This window comes from Neoarius graeffei, chromosome 25 (genome assembly GCF_027579695.1).
Source record: "Neoarius graeffei isolate fNeoGra1 chromosome 25, fNeoGra1.pri, whole genome shotgun sequence".
NCBI classification, from domain to species: Eukaryota; Metazoa; Chordata; class Actinopteri; order Siluriformes; family Ariidae; genus Neoarius; species Neoarius graeffei.
The window spans coordinates 55,919,295-55,935,447 of NC_083593.1; the positions used below are offsets into that span (position 1 = coordinate 55,919,295).

The window sequence follows — 16,153 nt, forward strand, 5'->3', positions numbered from 1 at the left end:
CGAATGATTGCTTTCAGTTCATCCCGATATCTACAAAGGTCCAATTCAGTAGATAGTATTTGAGCTGAAAATGAATTCTTTTATATTGTGTCAGGTTAAATCTTGCTGTGCTTTGGAGAAAATGTGCTGTAGATATCTGCCTACAACACATCCATCTGGACACTGAAACCACAATACAGCCTTTTTTTCTGTAAACAGTGAAAAAGGTAGAGAGAAAGTGCTACTAAAAGTTTCGTAGTGAAAGTTTGGGGTATTGTGTAAAAATATTCGTCTTAAAATCTTAAAAACAGAAGAGAAAACTCTTATTGTGCTCAAGTAGATTGATTGATTGATTGATTGATTGATTGATTCTCAGAGGGAAATTTCATCATAGAAGTAGCAAATTCACATACAACAAGAAGAAGTTTAATTGATCTAGTGCCTTCCACCAACCCAAAGACACTTTACAGAGTAATGGTACTCCTAAAAGAAACAAAATGGAGCAACAAACAAATCAACCAAATGAAGACATAACAGATAAAAGAGACAGAAAAGGAACACAACAAAATAACAATTAACATGGACATAAAGACAGCAGACAAGCTCAAGGTACAGAAAAAGAATGAAGCACCAGTGATCAGGAGAGGAGCGAGAGCAGAGAGAGAAGAGATAAAGAGATAAGACTTAAGTTGAGTTTTGAATTTGGGGAGAGATCACGTACTATCCTAGGGAGAGAAATCCACAGCTTGGGGGCTGCAATCCTAAATGCTCATGATGGATAATTTAAATTTGGGGACAGAGAACAGACCAGAAGATGAAGGTCTGAAACTGTGAATGAGTAGGGTTGAAGAAGTTCCATTAGATATTGAGGAGCACAGCAATGGCGTAGTGTTGTAGTCAAGACCACCTAAACCAAGACCAAGTCATGACCAAGACCAAAGTGTATCAAGACCAAGACAAGACCAAGATTTTGAGGGGCTGAGACCAAGTCAAGACCAAGATCAGACCAGTGTGTGTAAAGGGGGTTGGGGGAGGGGTGATGGCCGTTAACAAGAAGAAAAAATTCAAATTCACAATGACTCACATTTTGGGTTCATGTGAAGCAGGAAGTTTTATATCCACTCACAGTGACAATGTTAACAAATAAATCAGACAATACACAGGCAATTTTGTGAAATCCCCACAGTTGTGGTCTTGACTGGTCTTGAAATAAAATCCAGAGTCCTCCATGTCTGAGACTGAGACAAGACTAAGTAAAAATGCAGTTGATTCCGAGATGAGACCGAGACCTTCAAAAAGTGGTCTTGAGACTAGTCTTGAGTTCTACAACACTACCACGGAGTGCTTTCAATGTCAAAGTCCCACCCATGCCAGAGCCTGTCACTCCATACCTCACAAAAACTACTATATACATACAAACTACTAAACACCTCAATAAAAATAGAATAAACAGAAGAATATATTGAAATAGTAATAGATTAGTCAAAAAGTCAAAGTCCCTCCTGGGCCAGGACCTGGTCTTCCCAGGCAGTCTCACGTCCTAGTACTAACCAGGCCCTTAAGATGTATTGGGCAGCGCTGATCTCCTTTTCTGTAGCCCTCAACCTTTCATCTATTACATAGCTAGGGTTACGTATCATGGGGGGCTGGTCTTCTGGTAACCGCAGGAGTTTAACTCCCGACTCGCATCTGTATTGTGGCACCTCACCAGATGGCAGTAGGTACCATTTTTATGATAGTAAAAAGAACTCGCAATCTCCCAGTTGAGAGGCGAACACGCTGAGCACTAGGCCAGCTCACAGTAGTAATAGAATAAAACTGTGCAAATTACATTAGAGGCATTTATCAGATGATCTTATCCAGAGTGATATACAGCCTACCCAGACCAGTCTGGCAAACAGTTGGGGGTCAGGTGCCTTGCTCAAGGGCAAGTGAGCCATTCCTGCTGGTCCAGGGAATCAAATCAGCAACCTTTTGGTCCTAAAGCTACTTTTCTGACCGTTAGGCCACGGCTTCCCCTCAAATTAAATGTACAATGCACAATGCCACTCAGAGAATAAGTGTCCCCTTTATATATTTCTGCTGCAGTGGGCAGGAAAGACTTCCTGTAGTGGTCCTTGTGACAGCAGAATTGAACGAAGCCTCTGACTAAAAACACTCTGCTGTCTGACCAGTAGGTTGTGTAAGGAATGTGAAGTGCTGGACAAGCAACAACACAATGGTCAAAGATGTGCAACATCTCACTGTACACATTAAAGGACTTTCACTTCCTCAAGAAGTAGAGTCACCTCTGTCCCTTCCTGTCGACAACCTCAGTGTTGCATTTCCTGTTCAGTCTGTTATCAAGGTGAATGCAAAGCCACTTCCACCTCTTCATCCAGGATAGGAATGATCTTCAACCTCGTCCTGGTTCTTCTAAAATCCACACTTTGTTTTGGCCACATTTAAGAGTAGATGGTTGTTCCGATACCACGCCACAAAGCGGTCCACCACTGACACACCCAGCATCATCTGAGAATTTCTGAGCTCGACTGGAAGTCTGAGGTCGGAAACAATCTGCAGTTTATAAGGAGTGAACTGTGACAAGGTTTGTTTTTGGGGGTTTTTCCCCTTCATGTACCGTAAATATGACTGATTAATACTAAGAGCAAATGCTTTCATTTTTAATTACAGCACAAATAAGCTCAGTATATTTGATTTACAAAGTAGAACAAGCTGTATTTAATATTTACGTTGCATTATGGACAGAAAACACTCCCAAAAAACGTCTGACACACACACTTAGGAGCTGATGCTTTCTCTGCACTGGAGGTTATGAAAATAAATAATAAAGGTATTTGATGCAGCTTTAGGAAAATGACTGCTGTAGTGTGTTAGAAAGCCGAGCGAGCACATCAAGCGTTTCCAGACTAACACGCTCCGGTTGAACTCCACACATCAGCAGTTTTCTGCTATACGTAATTGTGAGGGGTTTAAAATGTTCCATGTTACTGCAAAAAGATTTTGGTAAATTTGCATCGCTGTAAGCACAAGAGCATTTAATCTCACGGGCCAGCGCATGGCGTCACACACCAAACCCGAGGATAACAGCCGAGCTTGCAGGTTCAGCCGGCTCCATCAGCTCAGGGTCATGTAGAGAGCAAAGCTAATGTGAAGGAGGTCTGTGTTTGAAAAATAGCAATGGGCAAGACACCAAAGTGTGAAAAGCTTCACCCAAGACAAGGCATGATGACAAAAGTACTTAAGTAATTATATTTCATTATTAAAGTATCATTTTAAAAGATTTATGATTTCTTTTTTACTCTTTTGGTTTAGACGTCATGATTACAGTACTCATTCTTTCCACATTCACTGGATATGAGCAATCACACGCTCTGATTGGTTACTCTACTACTAGGATATCAGCTTATATACCATGAGAAAAACAAAATGGCGGAGTGTGTTGCCGAACCAACCGAGGATGAAACAAAAACTCTACTCAAAAACAAAACCCAAAAAATTGTTCTCAAATATTTAAAAGAAACAGAAATAGCTAAAATAATTTTTCCCCCCAATATCGCTTGTTCCACACTCCAGCCCAGTCGGTGGCAGTAATGCACCTTTAAGTTGGTTTGCCAACTGCCAAAAACCCCTAAAGAAGAAGAAGAAGAAAACCCCACAAGATACAAAAAAGCAACAAAAAATGGAATAAACATATTTGATAGTAAGAACGTTTCTTTTATTATTTTTCAAGAATTATTATTATTATCACATTTTTCACAAATTGCTCCTGCCATTTCGTTGGTTTGTTTACATTGTAAGTGGAAATGATTTTGTCAGACATTTTGTATAAAGTTTTTATTTATTGAATTTGCAAAAAATAAAAATGCTCTGTTTTTCAAAATCCAGTGAATGTGGATAGAATAAAACAGTTATTCCACTCAATCTCAGCGTACATGGATTGTAGACAACTATCAGCTCATGTACGACTCAATTTCGTGGAATAACTGTTAATTATAAAGTTCAAATATCAGAACTCAAATATTTGGTTATGAATTTAATCAGTCATTTTAACTTGATTTATGAATTACATTTAAATGGTCCAATCAAATCCATACCACAAATGTCTGGATCCACATTAGTGTGATGTGTTTGGACTGAATTTATTAATATACAAAGTGGAAAACAAACCCCACCCCTTTAACCCTAACCTTAACCTTAAGTCAAGTTTGTTTGTATAGCACTTTTAACAATAAGCATTGTCGCAAAGCAGCTTTACAGAATGTAAATGACTTAAAACATGAGCTAATTTTATCCCTAATCTATCCCCAATGATGAAGCCTGCGGCGACGGTGGCAAGGAAAAACTCCCTCAGACAGCATGAGGAAGAAACCTCGAGAGGAACCAGACTCAAAAGGGAACCCATCCTCATTTGGGTGATAACAGACAACATGACTATAACATTAACAGTTTTAACATGAAGTCAGTTTCGTTGATTTTATAAACTCTTCATTGACGGAAACTTGAGTGCAAAACTGTTCATGACAACTGCAGTCCTAAAGTTAGCAAGTCAGCTGGAGTCCTTGGCCATAAAAGCATTACTGTAAGAGTCCAGAGCGTCCTCCAGGTGTGACTTTCAACTGTCCACATGGGGCTGTCCTCCACAGGAGCGATGTGATGAGACTCCAACCAGACACAGGGCACCAGGATGGATCAGGCAGGTCCGAGGAGCAGAAGAGGGTCAGCATCTCGATCCCAGGTCTGACATGTAACTCAGAGGGACAGATTTGAGGGGGAGGGGGAGAGAGAGGGAAAGAAAACACAGGTTGTTAGGTATGCCCAATGTTACATGAATAAGTAGGAACAGTATACATATTGCACTGAGTACAAGCAGGGACTCCGGCAACTAACTATGACAGCATAACTAAGGCTACATCCACACGACAACGGCAACGAGATTTTATTAAAAAAATATCACGTCCACATGGGCAACAGATCAGTAAAATATCAGGTACATATGGCAACACAACGCTTGCTGAAAACGATGCAATACACATGCCACACCTCTACGTGCGCTGTAAGACGGTCCCATCGGAGACACCAGAACAATAGAAGAAGTAGGACGCATGCGCATAAACCCCTTCTTCTACCCGGCATGAAGCACTCACAGGAACAAACACACAACAACAAGAAGAAGATGGCTGCGACTACGCGAGGAAATCGTGCCTTCTGTGTGTACAAATTAGTTTTATTAGTGTGCATAGTTTTATATAACTTAATTTTCTTATTGTGTGTGAACATTTTGAAAAGCATTTTTATATAATTTATATAACTTTTTATATTGTGTGTGAATATTTTGAAAAGCAGTCTTATCCAATAAAAAAAAGAAATTCAAGAAATGGTTCAGTTACTTGTTTATTTAAAAGAAAAGCTGTATACAAAAGTGAATGCAATGCAGTGGTTCATACAAAACAGCGAGAGTGCTGCTTGTTCTAGTCATGTGGTTGTGACGTCATCGTAAACAAATCCGTTCTACTCATCCAGACGACTTCGCAACGGCGCCGTTGCCATATTTTTCCACTCTGGAACCCGTTCTCAAAAAATATCGTTTTGGGGCACCCAAAACGCCAGTGCCTTGTGGACGCCAGGCCGAAACGATAAACAATTTTATCAGATTCACCTGAATCCGTTGCCGTGTGGACAGCCTCTAAAAGGGGAGAGTCAGAAGGTAACACAGGCATGAGGGAGCCCCGGGACATAAAGCAGCAGCCACTACACCGTCAACAAACTCGAGTGAGCAAGCGAGTGGGGACTGACGGCATCCATACATCCCAGTTTACCAAAACACTCTATGTCTGAGGACCCTCCAGATCTACACCTTTACCTCATAAACACCATTAACACAAGGCTTGACTAAACAGATACATTTTCAGCCGAGACTTAAACGCTGAGACTGTGTCTGATTCCCGAACACTACTTGCAATGCTGTTCCATAACTGTGGGGCTTTGTAAGAAAAGGCTCCACCCCCTGATGTAGCCTTCACTATACGAGGTACCAGCAGATAGCCTGCACCTTTTGATCTAAGTAGGCGTGGTGGGTCATAGAGGAGCAGAAGTTCACTCAGGTACTGTGGTGCGAGACCATTCAGTGCTTTAAAGGTCAATAGTAGTATTTTATAATCAATACGAAATTTGATTGGGAGCCAATGCAGTGTGGATAAGACAGGGGTGATGGGGTCATATTTTCTAGTTCTAGTAAGGACTCTTGCTGCTGCATTTTGAACTAACTGGAGCTTGTTTATGCACTTATTGGAACATCCAGACAGTAAGGCATTACAATAATCCAACCTGGAGGTAATGAAAGCATGAACTAGTTTTTCCGCGTCATGTAGTGACATTAAATTTCTTATCTTAGCAATATTTCTGAGATGAAAGAAAGCTATCCGGGTAATGTTATCAATGTGAGTTTCGAATGAAAGACTGGAGTCAATAATCACTTCGAGGTCTTTTACTGCTGCACCATCCTTAACCATCACAATATTTTATACACATCCTGCAAATCTGATTGGTCATAAAATTTATTTAACATTCACATTTATAAAAGAAAAGGAGTCTCCAGTGTCAGTGCTGTCACCGTCAGAGGTACAGCTGTGACAGATGTTTTCCAATGTCTTCAGATCAGAGGAGTTTACGCTTTGCGATTTCTCAGGAAATAATTGGAATCATTGGAAAATTGCTGTACAGTATAAGAAGAGTAAAACACTTCACAGAATGCTATTATAAGAAAATAATCAACTTCCAAGTCGTACTGATAACGCCACGTCAACACACCAGATCATTTCCACTTTCACTTTTTACTGAATAAAGAATTCAACACAATACATTACATTAATGGCATTTATCAGATGCTCTTATCCAGCGTGACCGCGAGTTGGCCTAGTGGCTAGCATGTCTGCCTCTCGACTGGGAGATCGGGAGTTCTACTTGCGGTCGGGTCATACCAAAGACCATCATAAAAATGGTACCTACTACCATCTGGTAAGGCACGTTGCAATACAGATGTGAGTGGGGAAGTCAAACTCTCATGGTTACCAAAGGACCCGCCCTCCACTGTAACCCTAGCTGTATAGGTGAGAGGCCGAGGGCCACAGAAACTGAGATTGGCGCCGCACCCATACGCCTAAAAGAGTTGGTTAGTACTGGGACAGGAGACTGCCTGGGAAGACCAGATTCTGGCGTGAGAGGGACTTTGACTGATTTGACTTATCCAGAGCGACATACAACATACCCAGAGGAGCAGTTGGGGGTTCGATGCCTTTCTCAAGGGCACTTCAGCCATTCTTGTTGGCTCAGGGAATCGAATCAGCAACCTTTTGGTCTCAAAGCTGCTTCTCTATCCATAAGGCCATGGCTTCCCCAGTATGTTCTCTTAAATACATTTTTTCTTTCCTTATCCTGTAAAATAAATCATGGAGTAATATATATTGTTGGAAATACTGCAAATGGCTCATCAGCACCAGCTGACATGTGGTTAAAGAATAAAACATGGACTCAATCTATCAAATGAACCAGAAGAGCACAATCAGAGTTTTGCTCTTTTTTTATCCACAGGGGACAGATGAAGAGTTGGCTGTGATGCGTTTCCTCAAAGAGCATCATAAACCAACCTGGGAGAAAGCTGGAGTCTCGATTCTCTGAAAACTGATAACAAAGACATATAGGCAGTTGGTTGTCTGGCCCATCCCTTGTCGTCCTGCGAGAGCAGAAAGATTCACATATCCTTGGATGTGAGAGAACCGTACTTCATCATCAATGCAATCAAGAGCTTGTGATTAAATCACTTTGGAAAAGACATTAACATTAATTGAGTGGATCATTTATTATATACTTGGACCATATATGTATGTATATAGATGAGTGTGTGGGATTTGGGTCACTCACTGTACTGTTCTTTACCGTTCTCTCTTCCAAAGCCACTGGAGTTCCCAAACATTTTCAGCCAATGGACACTACATCACTGCTGTCACCCCACACCGAGACACACAGGCTACAGTCTGTTTATTCCTGATTTATAATTCAGAACTTGTAAATTCCAGTTCGATAAATATTTCTGCATATTTTTGTGTTTTTTTTCTTGACTTCTGTTGTGCCGTTGACTCAGAGTCACTTGATGTTTTTGAGAACCTAGCAGAGGCATTTATATGTAACCCCCTTTTTTTTTTTTTTGGACAGGTGCTGATTACCCAGCACAGTAGGCTATAGGCTACTAAAGAGTTACCCTAAATCCCAATAAATAATGGCGCAACAGGGTCCTAAGTTCTCAGCGGTGGAGTGGTGAGCTGGCTGAGATTCCTGATACCATAAGGGTACAAGTATGAGTAGAGAGAGAGAATAATAAGCATAAATCTAATAAATGATAAATTTAACAGCGCGGTGCCTCCACTGCGAAAATACTACACTTACCTTTGAAGCTAGTGTATGGTGTATTTCCTCAGACTTTAAAATAACAGTAGCATGAGTGAAAGAACTAATAGCTAGTCTGCAGTGTGCATGTCAGAATGTTCAAATATAAACAACCAAATGAGCAGCCAATACACCCAAGATATAATTAAATAATAATGATTATATTTATTAATAAGCAATAATAATAATAATAATAATAATAGTATTTGACAATAAATGCTCCCAAAGAAGCATGCAATGTAATCACCAAGAAAATAGTAACACCGGCACAAGAAGAGCGGAAACAATTAGCCTACATAATAGAGATGTTACAGATAGCACATCAACAGTGTGTATACCAGCAGTACATAGTAAGAAAATAAAACTGGGTAAAGTATCAAAAGAAAAGAAGTGGACAAGAAAGAAAAACGCGCGCGCAGTTGGGGCCCGTTGGTGCACAGGTGGCAGCTCTGTGAACTGCAGACAGAACAGCAACCGCTGCAATGCCCTTCTAAAACGCTGGCTATCCAGGCGAGACCAGAGGAACGCGTGTGTGTGTGTGTGTGTCAGTGTAAGTGTGGGTTCGCGTTACTCACAATCCACCGGTCAAACCAGACGGATCAGGTTACAGATGTCGGTACAGTCACGCAGCAGATGCTCCTGAGCAGAGGGCTAGCTATTGCTGTGGGTTAGCTCGCTCGAATAAGATGCTGCTCACCCCAAACCCCTCGGTAGCGGGCTGGGTCCCAGACCCGACACAGTGAGTTCCCGGGACTGACGAAAGCGCTCCGGTGGGCACAGCACGGAGGGCAGATGTGTCCGCAGAAAAAAAAAACAGCAAGATCACTCACTGGAGTGACACCGGAGTTTATGGCCACAAGCAGACCAAACTATAAAAAAAAAACTGTCTGCAAAATAAGTGCTGAAATAGAGCTCACAAACAACGCGATCTCTCTCTGCTCGGCAGCAGGCGGGAACTCCGTGAGCTTCTCCCTCGCGAAGTGATGAAACATCTCAAAAAGCCCGCGAACTCGCGGGCATTAAACATATACCAATTACCATTGGCTGACATCAAAATTCAAATAAAACTACAACGAGCAAATAAGTCTGATTGGTCCGAATGCACAGAACGTCACAACACATCAGAACAGTGAAAATATTCCAAACCACAAGGCATTATGGTAAATGGAGTTAATTACACAGAAAATAGGGCAATCCAATATAGAGTATAAAATACAGTGTTATTTTAGAGGACCTTACACTCTCCCCCCACCAACAAACAGCATGCCCCCATGCTGGGTTACATATATTATAAGGTGAACAGGAAAAATAGGTAAGAAAACAAATAAGCAAAACAAAACAAAGACCCAAAACAAACATGGCCTATTGCTTAAAAACTAGCTATGGGTGTAAAGGCAGGTGAAGTGCATGGCATAAGGAATGGCCGGTCTGTGCATGTACTGCAAAGAGCCTGCGGATTACACCACCAGGCATGAGAAACTTTATATCGTGCAGGGAATGGCTCGGCAAGTGCAAAGTGTGATGCTACAACATTCCTGCTCTGCACTCCTAGCTTGCCATAAGTCAAGCGGTCAGTAGGCTTCCTATCCCTATGTGACCTACGTACTAAGGGAAGAACGGAGTCTGTGGGAGCTGCAGAATAAACTACAGAGTGAACATCAGGACAACTAACATCCTGGTCTGTGGCTACTAAATCCTTCACTACCTCAGGAGACCTATGTGGAGAGGTAAGGAGTGCAGGGTTGAGTGGAGTTATCACATCTCTAGGTGTGGGCACTAACCTAGGGCTTCTAACTGTGGTGGAGACACACGGCGCAGTAGAATCTGGTACAGGCTGGGCATTATGCGTGCCAGCAGTCAGAGGAGCATGTTGCACTGCATCCTCAGCATAACAACCATATTCCGAATCAGAATCAGAAGTGCTAGACTGTGCATGTACCACAGGAGGCAACACCTCAGAGACACCAGTCCTACGATTTTCCCTAGCCCTTCTGTGTTTCACAGCTCTTGGGCCCACGGCTGGAGTGGTGGCGACCCCTGGACCTAGTCTTACCTCCTGTCCTAAAGGCAAGATATGGTTACGGTGCATCACCTTGACTGGTCCATTACCATCAACAGGCGTCAACCTGTACACAGGGAGGTCAGAAAGCTGACCATCAACACTGTAAAGACATGAGCTCCATCTATCCGCTAGCTTCTGCTTCCCTTTCAGACCCAAGTTTCTAATCAAAACCCGATCCCCAGGACTCAGGCTATGATAGCGAACTTTCTGGTCATACCTCTCCTTGTTGCTCTGATTCATCCTATCCGCAGAGGCACATGCCAGCTGGTAAGCAGCTTGCAACTCCTCTTTCATCTTTGCCACATACTTTAAATGTGATGCAAATGACGTGTCATCAGATGAAACACCAAAGCAAACATCAACAGGGAGGCGAGCCTCCCGACCAAACATCAAGAAATAGGGTGAGTACCCGGTAGCCTCATTAGGAGTGCAATTATACGCATGCACCAAATGTGCTATATGCTGACTCCACTTTGACTTTTGATGTGACTCTAGGGTGCCCAACATGTCTAACAAAGTCCTATTGAACCTCTCAGGTTGTGGGTCACCCTGGGGGTGGTAAGGAGACGTCCTCGACTTTTTCACACCCAACATTGTCAACATCTCAGTCACCAGTCTACTCTCGAAGTCCCTACCCTGGTCGGAGTGGATACGGGTGGGCAAGCCATAATGAACAAAATATCTCTCCCAGAGAGTCCTTGCCACTGTGACAGCTGTCTGGTCCTTAGTAGGAAAGGCTTGTGCATAACGCGTGAAATGGTCAGTGACGACCAACACATTGCAAACATTTCGAGAGTCAGGCTCAATCGAAAGAAAATCTATGCACACCAAATCCATGGGTCCAGAACTCTGTATGTGGGAAAGAGGAGCAGCCCTCTGAGGCAACGTTTTCCGCTTGATGCAGCGCTCACATGTCTTACAGTATTTCTCTGCATCAAGCTTCATACGAGGCCAGTAAAACCTGTCCCGAACCAGACTATATGACTTGTCAAACCCCAAGTGGCCACTATCGTCGTGCAGCAGCTTAAAAACCAGACCATGGAATTGCTTAGGGAGCACCAGTTGTCTCACACACTGACCACCCTGCTTAACAGTCCTGTATAGCAGTCCCTTGTCAATAGACAGCTTTGCCCACTCCTTTTTCAGGATCTTAAAGTCAGGATGCCGCGTCAGGATACTACTAGCAGGCTTCTTCAGACTTATAGCTTGCCAGACATCTCCTATAACAGGGTCGCTTTTCTGAGCTTCTTGAAGCTCACTAGAACTAAAAGTAGGCAACTGATCAGGTGCTACAGCAGCAACATGACAGAATGCTGTTGGAACAGCTGACTCATGGCTGCAAATCTGATCAGCAACCCGGGGGAATGGAGAACAACCAGCTCTCTGTGTGGCCACCACCTGACAAATAGCTCGCACTCCAGGGGCGGGAATCTCTTGCCACTCATCGTCAAGGGACAGACTGACGTGAGGGCGTCGCGACAGTGCGTCAGCATCCATGTTCTTCCGCCCAGGCCTGTACTTCAGGCTGAAGTCGTAAGTGGACAATGCCGACAACCAGCGATGACCAGTGGCATCCAATGTGGCAGACTTGGTTATATAAGTCAGGGGGTTGTTGTCCGTCCTGACTTCAAAACTGGCTCCATAAAGGTAGTCATGCAGCCGATCCACAATAGCCCACTTCAAAGCTAAAAACTCCAGTTTGTGAGCTGGATAATTCCTCTCTGAAGGGGAAAGACTACGACTGATGAACGCCACAGGACGCAATCCTTCAACGTACTCTTGATAAAGGATACCACCTAGACCATCCAGGCTTGCATCCACATGCAAAACATATGGCTTTTGGGGGTCTGCAAAAGCTAGCACCGGGGCCTGAGTTAACCTTGACTTCAACTCCTGAAAAGCGGATTCGCACTGATCGCTCCATCTAGGGCCAAAAGGTTCAGAGGGCCGGAAAGAAGGTTTCGAGTCAGCAGCCTGTGAACTCGAGCTCTTCTTCCGAGGCAGACAGCCCTGAAGCAACTCGTTCAGCGGTCGGCATAATGTGGAAAAACCCTTCACAAAACGACGGTAATATCCACAAAAACCCAAAAATGACCGTAGCTCAGTGACAGTCTGTGGTCGAGGCCATGAAACAACAGCCTCTATTTTGGAGGGGTCAGTGGCTATGCCATCCTGTGAAACTATGTGCCCCACATAGTTCACAGACGTCCTGCCAAACTGACACTTATCCAACGAAAGTTTGAGACCTTCATCTCTCAACCTGTCCAGAACCTTTAAGAGTCTCTCCTCATGCTCCTCCAAGGTGCTACCAAAGACAATCAGGTCATCTAAATACACCAGAACCTCCAGAAAATTCATGTCTCCGACTGTCCGCTCCATGACTCTCTGGAATGTGGCAGGGGCACCACAGATTCCCTGAGGCATACGCTCAAACTGATAGAAACCTAAAGGACAGATGAACGCTGTCTTTTCTTTATCAGCCTCGCTCATGGGAATCTGGTAGTAGCCACTTCTCAAGTCCAACACCGAGAACCACTTACTACCAGAGAGACAATGGAGGGCGTCTTCGATCCTGGGAACTGTGTACTGGTCAGGGATGGTCCGCTGGTTAAGCGTTCTATAATCAATACACATCCTGACTTTACCTGACTTCTTGCGCACTACAACAATGGGCGAAGCATACGGACTCCGAGACTCCGAAATGATGCCATGATTCTGGAGTTCCAGCAAATGCTGACGCACATCCTCTAGATCAGCAGGAGCTAAACGTCGAGATCGCTCCCGAAAAGGCCGCGAGTCATTTAACCTGATTTCATGCTGAGTGCTTTTTGAGCAGCCTACATCCCACTCGCTACAAGAAAACACTTCCTTCCTCTGCAACATCTTCTCGCAGAGGCGATGTTTTGCCTCCTCTGGCATAGAAGAAGTGCCAAAATCAAAAGAAGCAGAAGTAAGCTCACCAGCAGCTATGGGACTGCAAGTGGACGGAAACTGTGGCACCATCTCTACAGGGTATATGTGAGCGAGGGGACTACCTCTCTTCACAAGAACATCCCTGGAAGAAACATTCCTCACATTTACCGTAATACGACGGCAGGACACCGCAGAGACTGGATGGACTTCAGGCCGAACCTCAAGCTCAGGGACAGATGTATCATCAGCACTAAAAGGCTGGTCTACCAGGACTAAAGAGTCATTGAGTTCACCAGGAAACTTGGGCAGTCCTGAAAGCTGCAGCTCCTGCCCAGGCTTTAAAACAACAGGCTTAGGTTTCGTGAACCACACAGTACCGTGTTTATTCACATCCTCCGGTGATACACCTGTGTGCTTAATGGACTCAAAAACCTCTTTTATCACCGGGTGTATGGTCAGCGTGTTAAGAAACCCGTCACCTGCCTGTTCACGACAAGAGTGGAACAACTTCTTCACTAAGTGAGTGTTTGTGCCTACCAAAATGGCTATACCCTCTTTTGTCTGAGGGTCAGGACACACAAGAGCTAAAGTGTCCACCACCTGAGGCACACCAGTGACCGCTTCAGTGAACTCAAGCCTAAGAGGTAAATATCCATCATATGGGTATTTGTGAGAGCTCAAACCCCATATTTCCAGATTTTCCACTGGCTGCAGTGGCAAATGCTTCAAATATGCATTATAAAAGCTATGATACAAGATGGTGACCTGAGAACCACTATCAAGCAGAGCTTTAGCATAAATACCTTCTATCTGCACGGGCACCTCAGCCGAGGGCCCCACTAACCCAGACGGCAGTTGTGATTGGCTGACTTTGATTGGAGGTGAACAATGAGCGGAACGTGTTTTGTGTGATGGAGCTCTGTGCCGTTCCTTCACTGAGCTCCGGGGAAGTTTCCCTGCTGCATGACCCTCTTAAGCAGCTTCTGATTCACTACCCTCAAGTTCTCAGGGCGTGTGCACTCTCGCTTGGTGTGGCCGTCTTCTCCACACTTGTAACAAAAAATGGCAGGAACAGAAGAGGATGTCGTAGACTTCGGCAGGTTCGAAGAAACAGCCCTTGTGGGAACAGCTGGGGCTGTGGTTTCTGTGCTGTGGCTTACACCAAACTGTGAGACTTGAGGATTTTCAGGAGCCACGGTAGTAGCAGTCAAAAGTTTAGTTACTAAAGACGTCAGCTCCTTGACCTCTTTCCTCAGACTGTCAACCTCAGACGCCAGGGGAGTAACAGGCACATGAGGAAGAGCGACAGCAGCAGTCACAGGAACCTGGCAAAATGTAGATGAGGCCACAGAAACCTTTGCACTCTCCCTTGCACTTACCCAGTGCTCTTCCTCTCTCACATTTCGCATTAACTGGGAAAAAGAAGGCGGAGCTTGCAAAGTGTGCAGAAGTCGCACACGTAAAGCCACAATGTCAGTGGTGAGAGCACCCTTGAACAACTGCTCCAGACGTGCACGATTCAGGCCTGCAGCTTCAATCCCTCCTCTCAAAAGAGCACGGTGGAGAAGCTTGTCCAAGCGATACAAGAAAGCAGAAAGTTTCTCACCATCTTCTTGAAAAGTATGGCGAAACGATGCCATAAGGTCTGCCCCACTCTCAGTTGATCCATAAGTAGTGTCAAGAGCGGTTAAGTAATCAGTAGCAGTAGCAGATGGGCTACTGACTTTCAAAAACCTTACTATATCCGCAGCAGGCCCACGCAAACTCTCAACAATGCGCTGTCGCTTAGCAGCATCACTGCACTGCCACTCAGTAATCATCTGAGTAGCCTGCTCCATCCAGGCCTCATATTCTTCCTCGCCTGGGGGAACGGGCCGTAAACCGGAAAACAGCCTCAGTTTTCTATAGCCAGGCACATCAACAGATGCCTGGTTACAGCGATCAACGAGCTGGCCTATGGCATTCACAAGATCCATGCTGACATCAGGTTTAGGAGGCTGCGTGCCCAAAACAGCCTTCACATCACCCATAGACTTGCCTTCCTGCTGTAATAATGAAAATAGCTTGGCTTCGAATCCATCACTTTCAAGAACAGGACTAGCAGGCAGCAAACTACTCACTACATGAACAGCCCATGGACCTGCCTCACCTACAATTCCCACTTCAGGAGGGACAGAGCTCTGATCCAACTCAGCAGAAGTCTCGACTAAAATGTACAGGTGCCTACCAGTCTTGTCACCACGGCGACCGCGTATCCGGGTCCTACCCAGAACCTTAACTGTGCTGAGCACACGGCTAACCACATCATCAGTGGCCTCCAATGGCACTCTGCTAAGTAAAATGGCATGACACAACTCCACATTCTCCTCACGGCTCCACTCAACAGCCTGACTAAGGTCCATGTTTAAAAAAAAAACTGCCCAGCAAACAGCAATAACTAACACAACACAAACACTAAGCAAAACACAGCGATCTACTTGTTCTGGTAAACAGGAAAATCCCAGCGGTGCCTCCAAAATGTAACCCCCTTTTTTTTTTTTTTGGACAGGTGCTGATTACCCAGCACAGTAGGCTATAGGCTACTAAAGAGTTACCCTAAATCCCAATAAATAATGGCGCAACAGGGTCCTAAGTTCTCAGCGGTGGAGTGGTGAGCTGGCTGAGATTCCTGATACCATAAGGGTACAAGTATGAGTAGAGAGAGAGAATAATAAGCATAAATCTAATAAATGATAAATTTAACAGCGCGGTGCCTCC

At 44.3% G+C, this 16,153-nt stretch overlaps 1 protein-coding gene across 1 annotated transcript; it reads right to left on the bottom strand.

Moving 5' to 3' along the window:
- Nucleotides 1-14,328: 14,328 nt before the first annotated feature.
- LOC132873260 (paraneoplastic antigen Ma1 homolog) lies at nt 14,329-15,798 on the bottom strand. Its single transcript, XM_060908619.1, has one exon. It carries the CDS (start codon nt 15,796-15,798, stop codon nt 14,329-14,331), a length of 1,470 nt encoding a protein of 489 aa, XP_060764602.1.
- Between the last annotated feature and the right edge of the window lie 355 nt (nt 15,799-16,153).

Bases quoted from the DNA above. Each gene is read 5' to 3' on its own strand.
- LOC132873260 (XM_060908619.1), bottom strand. From the start codon at position 15,798: ATGGACCTTAGTCAGGCTGTTGAGTGGAGCCGTGAGGAGAATGTGGAG.